Raw genomic sequence first — 14090 nt, forward strand, 5'->3', positions numbered from 1 at the left:
AAAAGACTGTGGCAACGCAGACTGAAGTTCTGTCCCAAACGGTGGCTGTTCAGGTCTCCGGCTGCAAGGAGTGCCAGAGCCTGCTGCTGCCGGAGGAGGGAGGCCAGCACTCTGCTTGTGTGAGGTGTGAGCAGGTGCAAGATCTGCTCGACATGGTTGTGAAGCTTAAGGAGGAGGTTGAGACGCTGAGGTCCATCAGCGAGTGCGAAAGGGAGGTCGACTGGTGGAGTAACACCCTTACGTGCTGGTCGGAAAGGCCCCAGGGAGGTACCCCCGAAAAGGAGACGGACCTCCTGCCCTCCCGGACAGAGGCGGAGGTCCTGAGACAGCCCCACCCTTGTCGCTGTCGGGCAGAGGTAAATGACCTGAAAGAAGATGAGGGTTGGAAGCTTATTCCAGTTCGGCATCACAGGCAGCCCCCCTCCCTGCCTGATTTGCCTCCCCAGGTGCCCCTCCGTAATAGGTTTGAGGCCCTGGATCTTGAAGAAGAGGTAGGTGAGGAGGTGGTGCCAAACCTGCCTACAAGATCACATAGGAAGAGGCGGTTGACTACACAACTGAAGACTACCTCTGATAAGAAAGATAGAAGGGTGATTGTAATAGGAAATTCCGTTCTGAAAGGAACAGAGGGCCCAATATGCAGGGTTGACCCTCATCTTAGGGAAGTCTGTAGTCTACCTGGAGCCCGGATCAAGGACGTTGCTAGAGAGCTCCCCAGACTGGTGCACCCGACAGACTACTACCCGCTGCTGGTCTTCCAGACAGATGGGGAGGAAGTTGCTTCCCGTAGTCTGAGGGGAATGAAGAATGACTTCAAGGTCTTGGGAAGGATGGTGAAAGATTCAGGGGCTCAAGTGATCTTCTCTTCACTCCTTCCCTCTTCAAGTGACGATGTGGGGTGGAATGGGAAAATTCAATCTCTAAATGGTTGGCTCCAAGACTGGTGCTACAGGCAGGGCTTTGGTTTTTTTGATAATGGCTGGTTTTATAAGACTCCAGTCCGGACAGTGTTATGCAGGAAAGGCTTATCTCGCAGAGGCAAAAGGATGCTGGGGCAGGAATTAGCTGGGCTCATTTGGAGAGCTTTAAACTAGGCTCGAAGGGGGATGGGGTTGTAGTTGGGCTTGCCCCAGTGGGGCAGCATTCTAAAACAGATGAGGACCGGGTGGCCTCCTGTGCCCCTAGGGAGAAATTGGTGTGCTCTGCTCGCTCCCTGAAATGCCTGTACACCAATGCGCGCAGCATGGGGAATAAGCAGGAGGAGTTAGAATCCTATGTTCGGTCGGGAGATTATGATCTGGTGGCAATTACAGAAACGTGGTGGGACAGTTCACATGACTGGAATGTGGTCATGGATGGCTACGCCCTTTTCAGGGGTTTGAATGATGCAGAGATGAGGTTCTCAGGACATGTGGCAGTGCCAGGGGTGGGTTATGGTTGGACTCAATCTTGAAATGATTCTATCATTATTGAATCAGGGTTATATTACCTGCACTTTATGGATGACACAAGTACAACACAAGTGGCACCTGTTTACAGCAGAACTCCACCAAAACTCTCTTGCCAGCTCTCCGGTTTCATCTCCGTGTGTGTGGTCGCATCATGCCCTGCACACACCAGTGTCCCTCTGTCACCTCTGCTCACCCACGGACTGGGTGCACGGAAAGGTCAATTGAATTCAGAAATTAATTGCAAAGATAGTAAAACAAGCTCCTTATAGTTACCTTCATAAGTGATTTCACATACCATGTATGACATCTTCCCATATGTTAACTCCCTTCCAAGGCATCTCAGATGCCCAGGTCCCAGCTTTGTATTGTGTGCTGAGCTACAGCCGAGGGCAGGACTGGCTCCAGCGCTGCCTTGTCGCTCATTTCTTGCTGTTTCTGTTGGCTGCAGCATCTTAGAAGCGCCCGAGCATCCACACCCGCGGGGAGATGCTGATTTGTTGGCTCCAAATACGAAGACAACACTAATCCTTCTCACTTCAGCACAACTGAAAAGTCATCAGTCTTTCTGTGATGTTTTTCCACCAGTCTCCCTTGATTAGATTTTTCCCCAGGGGCTGTGCCAAAGGCTGTGCTGGGATTGAGCCCGATTGCTTTTCAGAAAGTGCCATCCTGTGGCCAAGTGTAAAATCCTTGCTGCTTCCTGTTCTAAAACTAAAGTCAGCAAAGCCACCTCAGACACCATAATCCCTGTAGCACACCACGGATGTGCTGCAGTGAGGCAAATACCCAACCTCTCAGCCTTGCTCATCCCCAGATCTACAACAGTCCTGCTCCCACACCTTCACGGTTCTACATGGACCCTTAGTTTTAATTACCTGTTCATTTTTTTCTTTGAGGGACAACTATCATTATTTTTCACTGTGAGGCCTGACTTAATCACAGGGTTTGGAAGTTGAAGATGACACTAAAATAAATGAAGCAAAAATCACCACCACTCTACTGTAAGGAGAGTTTCCCAGAGTGAAACTGCTGCTTACAGCACCCCCTCATCCACATCGTTATAACAAACATGTCAGACAAAATCAGAGCCAGGACTGCCCTGTGTGCTACACCACTAGTTACCGGCCTCCACGTAGACTTTGCGACACTGATCACCACCCCCTAGGCTCAGTCCACACTTCTTCAGCTTATAATCAATCCACACAATCTCCAATAAGATTTATTATTACCATTGAGACACCTTGGAGACACATGTCGAGCTTTATTAGGGTCTGTATTACCAGCAGGTCTAGCAGGATAAATCCAGGACAGGACTCAGTCCACTCACTGCCTTGAGAAACAGCTGAATATACCAACAATATCTCTTCAGAAAAAAACATACAGGGGAGACGTCTTTTATACTTAGAAACTACAGGGGTCGTGGCAGCTGGACGCCAGAACCCTCAGATAACGGTTGGTTGTTGGACTGAGGGATCAGCTCAGATAAATGTATTAAAGCCCAGCTCAGGAGCGGGTATCTTCCCCTCCCCAGTGAAAGAGTCCACCGGCAGGCCTTTCGCTTTCCGTAGCCAGGCTCTCCTGCGCGCTCGCTCCTGTTCTTCCGTGAGCTGCTGCTCTGCCTTACACTGAGCTGCAATAGCTGCCTCGCACCGCTCCTTCCATTTTTCCGTCAGAAGCCTGAACCCACCGTTGGGCTGGGAAGGGTCTGCAGCACTCGTGCAAAAAGAGATTTTTCTCCTGGAAACCACTTTGTTTTCCGTTTGTGCAATGGGCACATGCGTTGGTTTGGTCCTCTCAGCAGCAGCTGTAACGGGATCAACAACCTGAACCCCATCTCCAGGGGGAGGAATGACTTCACCAGGAGCTTTCTTTTCCTTCAGCAACCCAGAGCAAGTCTTGAGCCGCACAACAGAGGGAGCAGGGATGGAGGACTTCACAGTGGGGCCATGCAAAGAGTTTTTCAGCTTGAGCTGCAGCATTTTGGTTTCAAAGGGCACAGAGATTATCCTTGGGGTCAGAGAATCACTGTGCAATTTCGCACGTTGGAGCTGGGCTGCCTGATCGTTTTTGCGTTGCAGGGAGGGTTTGTGTATTTGTACCTTTTCAGGGTGGTGTTGCTCACTTTCCCAGGCTTCCTTGACTTCTGCATGGCGATGAACGGGGTACCGATGAACGGCGGCTGCCTTGCGGGCGTTCTGCAGCGTGCTGAGTGTTAAGAGGAACTTGTCAAAGGACATGGGACTACTTTCACCTCTTCTCTTTCCAAATTGCCAAGTGGATTCTGCCTTGTCAAGATGTGCAGGCACATTGATAGAAGTGCCATGTTCGAGTCTGCTACCTGTTCCCAAAAATACAACACAGCAGGAGTCAAAAATAATTTTTCTGATCATCATTGGCAGGTTGTGCGATTATGGCCTTGACTAAGAACTGGACGGGGATTGTGTAAAATGCTCAGCCCCACGGACTTTGCCATAGTGATACGTTTGTCACTTTGTTCTGCCATGTCATTCCCATGTCAGTGCTTTGCAACAACAATTCTCCTTTTCCAGTCTGGCCAGCTGGAACTTCTGCCCCCTGGGAATATATTTCAGAGAACATTAAGTTCAGTGCAGAAAGGCAGAGCACAGCAAAGCAAACTAACGAAAGTTACTGCTTGTTCCTCATTTACGGAATTTAGAACTGATTAATCTGCACATACACATGACCCCGCTTCTTAGTTACAAACATGGGAATGTGGGGTTAGAGATTTTTTGATGGGCACAGCTCTCTGAAGTTCTCTTTCAGAGCCTGCCTTAAACTTCAAGGGCCCAAAACATTCTGAATGTAAGACTTTAGAAAAATTAACTTGGGACAAATGCCGTATGGTCACAGGCCACATTTGCGGTCTCAGTGGTCTCTCATTCTCATGTCTCAGGCTGCCGTGTCACTGTTGGCTGAGACAATTCACATGTAATTTTTTTAAACAATTTTCTGAGTTGCTGCTATTGATTAAATACCAGCTCCTCAAATTTTGTGCATGGTTCTGCTACACCTGTTAAAGAAATAAAACACAGAACAAGGATATAACAAAGCCCCCTAGACAGCAGAGAAGTAGAGCCGTACAGCTAGAGCTGAGCACTTGTCCTGTGTCTTCAACGCACAGCAGGTTCTGTAACCATCACAGGCTCTGCCAGTGATGCGTGTGAGCACTGCAAACCTTCCATCCAGAGCAGGCCTGGCTTCCGGAGATCCTCGTGTTTCACTCTTTAGTTTATCTGAGGTGCACTCGTTTGAGGAATCGCTGTCCTGCCTACCCGCCAAGTGCCCTCACCAGGAATATCTGCCGGGAATCCTCTAGAACGTGCTCTCGCCAGTTTTCCCGAGGTGAGGGCGCAGGGTTGTGTGGTGTCAGGACCACACAGTTTATTGCGCTGCTCTGCCTGAACGTGAGAACTCTGCTTCATCTTGAGCAAATGCGGGTGCTGCTGGCGAGCTGCTGATGTCAGCAGTTTCTTGCCGAGAGCTAGAAAACAACAAAAAAGTAATCTCAACTTCACTGGTGTCCAACCTTTAAAATTTAAATAAAACGTTCATAACCGTCGGGCTTTAAGTCTTTGGTTACTGTTTCGCCTCTTATCACAGCTTCTGAAGGTCTAGGGATTAGAAACAATCCAAACACGTTTGTTTAGCAGAAAACTTCACAGCATTCAAAGATGACAGCAAATGTAGATCTTTTAAAATATGAACTATGTACACACAGCCCATACTTTTTTGCCACTAGAATTACAATACACTGCACTCCTATTTGTTTCCTGTTTCTACAAACTGTGCGTCCCTTACCAAGTAGAGCCACATCAGTGAGGTCAACACCTGGTGGCCTTAAAAGCATGAAAACTTTCTCAGTTTCCCTGCAATACACAGTTTGACTGTGGAGCTGGAAGATCTGTGATACGTCCTGCATTAAATAACTGCTGATTAAAAAAAAATCACTGTGTTACGATTTAAAAGGTGCCTGCTCATGTCCAATTGCATTTCCCACGGATGGCAGATCTCAAACGCAGGTGTCCTGTGGCTTTCTGGAGTATTTTCTAATAAATAAGAACTGAACCAGCAGCCTGTTTCCCTGCACACCAGCTGTAATAATGTGAATAATACTGATTTCTCTGTTACTGAGCTGGAAAAACGACAGCGCCTGTCTGTACGGGGATATAGCGGAAGATTTGGCGAGGAGCTTAGTTAAATGTAAATACGCTCAAGTGACTTGCACCTGTCTGTAAAAAAGCACACACATCACACTCATTGTTTTACTGACCTTGTGTGCTTGACGAGCAGAACCTCTGTGTTAGATACCATAGGCCTGTGAGGAACTCCAGGCACCTCATCACTATGGCTGAGATTCCTGCTCTGTTGTGAGAAAGAGCAGGAGGCTGCGCCTGCCTGAAGCCTTGAAACACAGGTGAGCTCAGCAGCTCAGAGCTCCCAGCAGGGCTGAACTGACCAGCGCCTGGGTCCCTGCCGGTGTCACCTCTGCTGGGAGCTCCCGTGAGGCTTCTGAGATCCCCCGGTAGAGAGGGAACTAAAATGAAGCTCGCTCTTTGCAACACACCCGTGCCCTCTGGCTCTTCTTGCGACGTGCCTGCGGGTGTGCACACACTGTCTGGACAAATGTCTCGAATTTATACCAAACCTTTCTAAAAAGGCACAAAAGTTTTACAAAAGCCTACAAGTGACGGAACCATTGAAACCAACAGCACACCTCCCAGACTGCGCTTTTGAAAAGCAGAGAGTCTGTATATTGATTAAGACGAAGGCAGCCATATACTTGCAATTATTTCAAATTCATTTTAGGAAACGCCAGCGTGTTGCAGAGGCCGTTTGTAATATTTTGAGGTGTTCCCCAGCCTTTCAGTGGCCGGCAGCGGACCCAGGTTGAGAACGTGAGCTGTCAGCACCTTCTGGTTCCAGAGCCAGGCGGCGCATCCGGTCGTGGTACAGCCTTCGCCAGCAGGGAACCGCGGTTCTGCTCCAAGTCGCCTGCTGCTGGTTGGTCTTCCCCGCCACCTCTCGGGCAGCATCCAAGGTGTAGTCCCAGCTGACGTCCTCAAACTGGAACACCAGCACTAGGGCTGGAGAATTTATCACCATCCTGAAGGAGGGAAGGAAAAGCTGTGAAAGCACCAATACCATTAACCCAGGGCTTAGTGCCTGCAGGCACTTCAACAGCTCTGAGATGACCTGCACTTGTTTAAGGGAGCAGGAACAATTAACCCCATCGGTGGTGCTGCACATTGTAACCCAACCTCTGTGTGAGCTCTGTGGGGCTCTTTTCATTCAGCTCTATAATAAATTTAGTTGCAAGATGATTAGGATGAAAACTTGCAGCAGTAGAGTGAGCTAGATCAGTGCAATGCCAAAAGAAACTGGAGACACCATATTATTAGGGACGTTCAATGTAAATTGGAGGGGTGGAGCGGGCCTGGCTGGGATGGAGTTTACTTCATAGCAGCCCATATTTTGCTGTGGTTCAGAGCTGTGACCAAAACACCAGCATTTTAGCCATTGCTTATGCAGAAGCTGGGAACCACCTTCACTTCAGAGGTGCAGATGTGAGGCCACCTGGGAGAACTTTCCACTGTTGGCTTTTACAAAGAGGCAGTAAGGCAGGGAACAGGTAGAGGCTTTGTCAGGCCTTGGCTCGAGTCCCCAACCTGCTAAGAAATTTGGGTGCTCAATTCAACTTTACAGTTGGTCCATAGAATCTTTTAAGCTGGAAAAAACCATTAAGATCATGAAGTCGACCATAAACTCGGCACTGCCGAGTCCACCGCTGAGCCACAACCTGAGGTGCCACATCTTTAAAATACCTTCGGGGATGGGGACTCCACCGCTTGCCCGGGCAGCCAGTTCCTCTGTGTGTCTTAAGTTGGATAGAAACGGGAAATTGTCAATTGCTGGATGGAGTAAGCAAATCTATTTTTAGCCACTGCTAACAAAACCAAGTTATTAAAGCAGTCAACAAGCAGTAGAGCCTTTTAAAGCTTATTTGTGAGAAGGAAAAATGCTTAATTCCTTAAATTACCAAGTTATCTACCTAGTTTAGTTCAGAGACGACAGCTGCCCTCACCAACCTGTTTTCTGACACGTGGACAGAAGAGATGGGGCCCCCGCTGGTTTCGGCCGTCAGCACTTTCAGGCAGGTCCCAGTCAGGTAGTTAAATATACGGATGTTCCCGTCAGCGCAGCCGCTGATGACTCGGAGATAGAGGAGCTGCAGAGACACGACTTCCCTGGAAACACAACACGGCAGCGCTGGGACATCCATCGTGCTTTCCCGAGGAGACGCGATCAGCTCCCTCTTTTGTCCTGGAGGAGATGCAGAGCTCTGCCTCCATCAACAGCCTGAATAAAGAAGCTCATGGAGATATTTCAAAGGCCTGGTAGCGAAGTCCTTCATAATCCCTCCCTGCCCAAACCAACCAACCCAGCGCATCCTCAGAGCAGCCACTGTGGCTGTGGCCATCTGCCGTGTTTTGAATTGCATTTTTATGTCTAGGAAAGTAAAAGAAAATAGTATGATGGTACAGTTCTAATGAGTATTAGAAAATAACATAGTACACAGTTGGCAGGGTTCAGCATATAACTTGGCCACCTCTGACATAGACCATGTCTTCTCTTGACCAGGTAGCATGACACCCTCTTGCATACAGGTTATGATCCTTGAATTATTAGACTATGCCCTGCCATCCCTGTTCATGAACGAGTGGTTGCAATATGTGCATTTGAGGTTGTTATAGGTCTTAACTGACAAACACTGGTTATGATCACATAGTGCCTGACACTTTTAAAGATGAAGATCGTTGAATGTGGGGATATTTCAGATACTAAGCTTGATAATTAAGGCATTCTGTGTTTCTATAAGGAAGATGTGTTCTTTACAGACTTAGTAGATTGCTGAATACAACTCGAAACGCATCCGATTCCTACTTTGGGTGGTGGAAAGCTACGAGGCATCTGCTCAGCTTTCCCAACATGCTCCATCCCAGGGCGCTCCCATCGGTGCTGCCTGTGACAAGGTGCCACTGGTCAAAGGACAAGCACTTCACTGGGCCTTGGTGCTCCTCTAATGTCTGCAAAATAAAAGAAATAGGTGTAACCCTCAGTAATCTAGATGTAAATACGCCAAGGTATCTCATGGCATTCACAATACCAGCCTCACGTACTATGTTGTAGTTTTATCAGGTGTTATTCTAATGTACCAATATACTCTGTGGATAACTGTTAGTTTTACAGTCACCAGAAATATTTCAGGCTTGCTGCTGATAATGAGCTGCTGGTGTGGAATTAACATTAATTTTCCATCTTTATTTATGTGCTCAATAGATGCCACCACACCAAGGCCTTTATCATCCATTGAATACTCACCCAGGAGAGAAGAGACCCAATGGCCCTGACTGTAATGAAAGGGACAATCGCAAATGTAGCTCAGCTGGAGCTGGGAAATCCTGCATCTGAGATTGCTCTCAATTTGCAGCTAGATTGCTCTCAATTTGCAGATAGCAAGAGCTTCACTCCTCTCAGATGTGGACTAACACTGATTCTGGACACCTGCTAAGGTAATTAGCAGTCTCCAGCCTCAACCTTTAAAATGGAGAGCAGCCATCCAGCTACTTCAGCTGCATCAGCTGTTACCAGTTGTGAAGGTTTCATATTTTAGGCTGACAGGTGAGACCCAACCCCAAGAGCTGTTGGTCAGACCCCAACCTCTTCCCAGGGTCTGAATGTTCCTGCAGGAGCGGGGGTGAACGTTTCTACAGGAATGATGGGGTCAGGCACAGCAAATCAAACCCTGCATTAAAACTGACAGTTGTTTGCAAACAAGTTTTGTATCATTTGCTTACAAATAAATCTGTGGTTTCTTTTACCAGTTTAGGCTGCCTTTGGTTTGGGGCTTTTTTTTTTTTAGGACATCTTTGGCAAGAACCAAAGGCTGTGATAAACTAGCACAGATTTTTAAACATTTAGCACAAAACGATCCACCTAAGAAGAAACTCACTTTGATCAGAGCGCCCGTATCCGCAGCCCAGACTCTGACCAGCCCTCGCTCGCACCCGCTGACAACGCGGGCACCGTCGGTTCTGACCACCCAGACAGCGCTGCTGTGCTGCAGGGTCTGGAGACATCGCCCACTCCTCAGATTCCACACTGTTGGGAGCAAGGGGGAGAAATGTCACAAATTAATAGTAAAGAAACCTCTGGCAAAGCTGCAAGCTGATACCATTTTCCCCGAGAGCTGGTGTGGCCTTATAGCCACAAAACCTTTAAAAGTGAATAAAAGCAGAAGTAACAAGAATTTATGCAGTGACACAGAGACCTTGCATGTGCACGTGGCCACAGCTTCGGCTGCTCTGGAATCGAAATGAGACGCTAAACTCCACCCTCCAATTGATGCCCTTGCTCTATTCAGACGCTGCCCGTGTCACCCGTCACACCTCCAGCACTCTGCCCATCTCGCTGCTCCCGGCCTTTGGCTGGAAGCTCCTGGTCTCACCTTTTACCATCCCATCCCTGGCTCCCGACACGAGCTGCTCTTCGTGTAAATCCAAGCAGGTGACTGTCCCATAGTGACCATTGAAGACTTTCACACAAGCACCACTGTAGATATTCCAGCACCTACAAAGGACCAACCAAAACAGGAATACAACGATTAACTTGATTGATGGCTTATTCATTTAATTATTTCCTACTTAACAGGCCCAGCGTTTGTCCTCTACAGATTAGGCTAAAGCCAGGAGTCATTCCACTAAGGTGTCAGAGTATTTGGAATGATCAAGTCAGGATTAGTATTAATTTTTTACCAATATAATTTGTTCTACCTGCAGACTAGCTGGAAACACATGTCTAGATTCCACCTTAGGCACAGCTACCTCCAATTAACCTTAAAATGTAGAGCTTTGCAGATAAAATTGTTTCTTTAGTGGCTGCTGTCAATGTGATTCCTGTTGGCCTCGGAGAACACCAGCACCTGTTCAAACAAACATTTTGGAGCAGGGAAGAGCAGGGGGGTCAGAGCCTGAGTCACTGTAAACTCTTTCCCTTTTTAAGTGCTGCCTTTCATGAATTTCTGGTATTGCTGTGCCAGAGCCAGACAACCTGCTGTTCAGCTTTTACCCCTCCTTGTGATACTCTTGAGATGTAGAGATAAATAAGACGGAAGAGCTGAGCATCTCCTTGTCTGAGGGGGCAGTGTCTGCAAAGGAGCAGCTGTGCAGCGGGTACCAGGCTGTTAAACCTGCTCAGCCAAACTGTCACAGATAGACCCAGCCTTGCTGAACTCAGTGCTGACCTTAGCAAGGCCAGAATCTCACAGCAAGTGCCTATGGGAAACATCTGGTGTTTTGAGGCACTTTAGGAAGACCTGTGCGTCACCAGGCGAAACTGGAAAAGAGAAGCTGTCCTGTGTGAGTGGGGGTTGTTTCCTTATCTACTGTCCTTTCCTCGTTACTATAGCGAAAGTGAGGGAAGGAAGATTCCGAAGATGGGCTGGAAGGACTAAAGATGAATGTTTTCCTGGATATTCCAAGAGGCTGGTATCCCGTGGCACGGTCCCTGTGCTGCTCACCTGATGCTGAGATCAAAGCCTGTGCTGAAGACGAAGCCTTTGTTCTCATCGAGGAGCAGAGCTTTGCTCCCAGCACTACCAGAGAGCAGAGGCGGCACTTCTTTCGTCCCCGGCATGCCAAGGAACCGCACTTTTCGGTTCGCAGAGCCAACGGCTACCAGGTCACCACCACTGTAGTGGATTATTCTGCTCTGGTCTGATCTGGATAAGAAACAGCGACTGAGATGAGCTTTAGCCGGGTGACAAGGTACAACATGTCTAAGGTTGTGACAGGGATTTCTCTGATGCTTAATGGTCTTCACTGAGCAACCTGACACACAACACACTTAAATGGGTGAATCCTTTGCAGGGCACCACAGCCAAGGTCCCTAATTCTGCATATTCAAGATTGTATCTGGAGAATAAGCTCAATAGGTGCTGGAGCGAGTTGGGAGAAGGGAACAGAGCTGGTGAGGGGCTGGAGCACAAGGGTGATGGGAGCAGCTGAGGGACCTGGGGGGTTCAGCTGGAGAACAGGAGCTGAGGGGAGACCTTCTGATCTCTGAACTGCCTGAAAGGAGCTTGGAGCCAGGGGGGTCGGGCTCTGCTCCCCAGGAACAAGCTCCAGGAGCAGAGGAAACGGCCTCAAGTTGCACCAGGGGAGGTTGAGGTTGGATGTGGGGAACAATTCCTTCCCCAAAGGGCTGTGGGGCATTGGAGCAGGCTGCCCAGGGCAGTGCTGGAGTCACCATCCCTGGAGGGCTGGACAGAGGGAGATGAGGTTGTCAGGGACATGGGGCAGTGCTAGGGGTGGGTTAATGTTTGGACTCCGTGATCCTGAGGGTCTTTTCCAATCAAAACAATTCTGTAATTCTAAAACAGGGAGAGTGCTCTGCATCCTTTGTGATACACTGGGGATCACCAACCCTTAAGTCTTTAAAAATTCCCCTGCTATCTTTATTAAAAACTGGATTTGACACTGAGGATTTTTCAACACTGATGCTGAGGGACTCTCCCCTCCAGCCACACATTCCCACAGAAGGACCGCAGGGAACAGAACGGGTTTGCAGAAGCTGCTGTTGGGCCCTACAGGGTTAGTGCAGAGAGCAGCCAGGCAATCTACTCACTGGTCCATGAGGACACGAACACTGTAGGAGCCACAGAAGACATTTCTCTCTTCTAGTTGGATTGTGTCGGTTTTCAGATCACGATAGGCTTCCTGCAGATTGTCTTTCTCCTCCCGTCTTTTTCCTCTCTGTCCAAAGAGAAATAGGGAAAAGTAGCTCATGGAGGGAGGAATGTAGCATTATTCCACAGTATTACACATAAAGGCTTGGTCCCTACTATAGTGATGAGACCAGAGACAGAATGTGTTGGTAAGGAACACCCAGAGTGCAGGAGCTTCCTGCTTGGTGCAGAAACAAGGGTTGTTCCTTGGCAAAAATGCAAGGCCTGACACCTGCACCCTTGATTTCTGGGGAAAGTGCTGTGCCCTTGGGATGCTGCCCGGCCCTGCTCGCAGCCCTGGCCCCAAGGCTACGCCTGCGAGATGCATTAGGACAAGGCAGGATTTAGGGATGCAGGCTCCTGCTCGTGACAGAAGGTGCTGAGCAAGCTCTGGTCCTTAGAAGTTGCTCACGATGGTACAAACCAGAAGAACAAAGCAACTCCAAATTCACTGTCACATCTTCCAAGATGTGTCCTCCTTCTTCCTCAAATGCTGAAATGCGGGATCCATGGAAGGCAAACACCTTCCAACATACCTGCGGTTTACTTTCACAGTCATGGCCTTCAATGACATCCCCCTCTTCGTTTAACACTGGAACTGCCACATCGACTCTTTTGGCATAGGTTGGAACTGCTCTTCTGGGGCACAACCCCTGGAATGAACCGGCAGAGGCACCACAGTCACCGCAGAGCCCGAGCACACAGAGGACGCTGCTCACGGGTGGTGCTCCAGCATCTCCATGGGACGCTGAAGCCACACGCAAATCTGAACTGCACACACTGGTTTACTGTTCCTTAAGAGACCTGACTTGCATTTACCACCTTGTTGGTATATGACTTAACTTCTTGTGAAAAATCATTGCTCTTTCTTTTTTCCTCCAAAATCCAGTCTTGAGCTTCTAAGAACCTCCAAGACTTTTCCATTTCAACAGAAAAAAGTTTGAAAGTGCATCTCATCTCTGGTGAGCGCTCAGTTGGTTCAGAATCCAAACCCACTGAGATGAGAGGCTCTCGAAACATCTTCAGCAATACTTAAGTTTCATTTGTAATGCGCAAAACCTTACACGAAGCAGCCTTTAAATGCTGGCCCAGAGCTGAGATTTCAATGCTCTCTTCACAAATCAAAGCACACAAAGATCTCCTACTTTCTCTCTTTGGGGATTTACCTTTACACTTAGCTTGGTCTATGGCAAGTCTGTCCTAAGCATGACAGGCATTTCCTAGCAGTTCTGCTTTACTGTGTCCCAACCGCCAGCTGTGACTTCTCACAAAGTAATCTCATCTTTCCATCTTCCTTGGTGGAGCAAATAAAGCTCAGGGAGCTGTCACCAGCTCCTGGAAATACAGGATTTGCATTCCTGACCAAACCCTGTTTTCTTTGTTACAAGAGTGTTTCGATCCATTTTTAGAGTCGCAGGCTCTCTGAAGGTCAGTAAAGGCTCTTGCGTTGTGCTTACTGGTGACAGTATGAACATCTAACCTGGCTTAACTCTGCAGATGGAAGAACAGGACAAAGGTGGGAGGTGGCCTCTAGTAAAAGCATTTCCATCTAAGGGTTTGGGCAGTAGCAGAAAAACCCTCTTTTTAAAGCACATCATAATGGCAGAAGCCCAGGCATCATACCTGCAAATATAGGATCCCCTCCTGGACTATTTTATGACATGCACGTTCCTTCTTGACTTCTTTGGCCAGATAAGCCCAGAATTTATTCACAGATGCACATGCTTTGAGGGATTTTCGATCCAAAAGTCCTGAGGAATTAAAAGGACAGAATGGTCCACACTCGAGGCCATCCATGGCCCTTGGGGGAAACCACCCTTGGAAAAATGAGGGCA

The 14090-nt window shown here is 48.3% G+C and overlaps 1 protein-coding gene across 1 annotated transcript; it reads right to left on the bottom strand.

Annotated features, from left to right (window-relative positions):
* Nucleotides 1–2711: 2711 nt before the first annotated feature.
* LOC139826623 (F-box/WD repeat-containing protein 10-like) lies at nucleotides 2712–13179 on the bottom strand. The gene is made up of 11 exons (XM_071802975.1): nucleotides 13065–13179; nucleotides 12792–13021; nucleotides 12156–12283; nucleotides 11050–11250; nucleotides 9979–10100; nucleotides 9484–9632; nucleotides 8415–8557; nucleotides 7559–7717; nucleotides 6383–6576; nucleotides 4762–4953; nucleotides 2712–3789 (listed from the first exon to the last, which is right to left on the bottom strand). Exons 1-11 carry the CDS (start codon nucleotides 13177–13179, stop codon nucleotides 2930–2932), a joined length of 2493 nt encoding a protein of 830 aa, XP_071659076.1. The 3' UTR covers nucleotides 2712–2929.
* Between the last annotated feature and the right edge of the window lie 911 nt (nucleotides 13180–14090).

Source organism: Patagioenas fasciata (genome assembly GCF_037038585.1).
Source record: "Patagioenas fasciata isolate bPatFas1 chromosome 19 unlocalized genomic scaffold, bPatFas1.hap1 SUPER_19_unloc_1, whole genome shotgun sequence".
Classification (NCBI taxonomy): Eukaryota; Metazoa; Chordata; class Aves; order Columbiformes; family Columbidae; genus Patagioenas; species Patagioenas fasciata.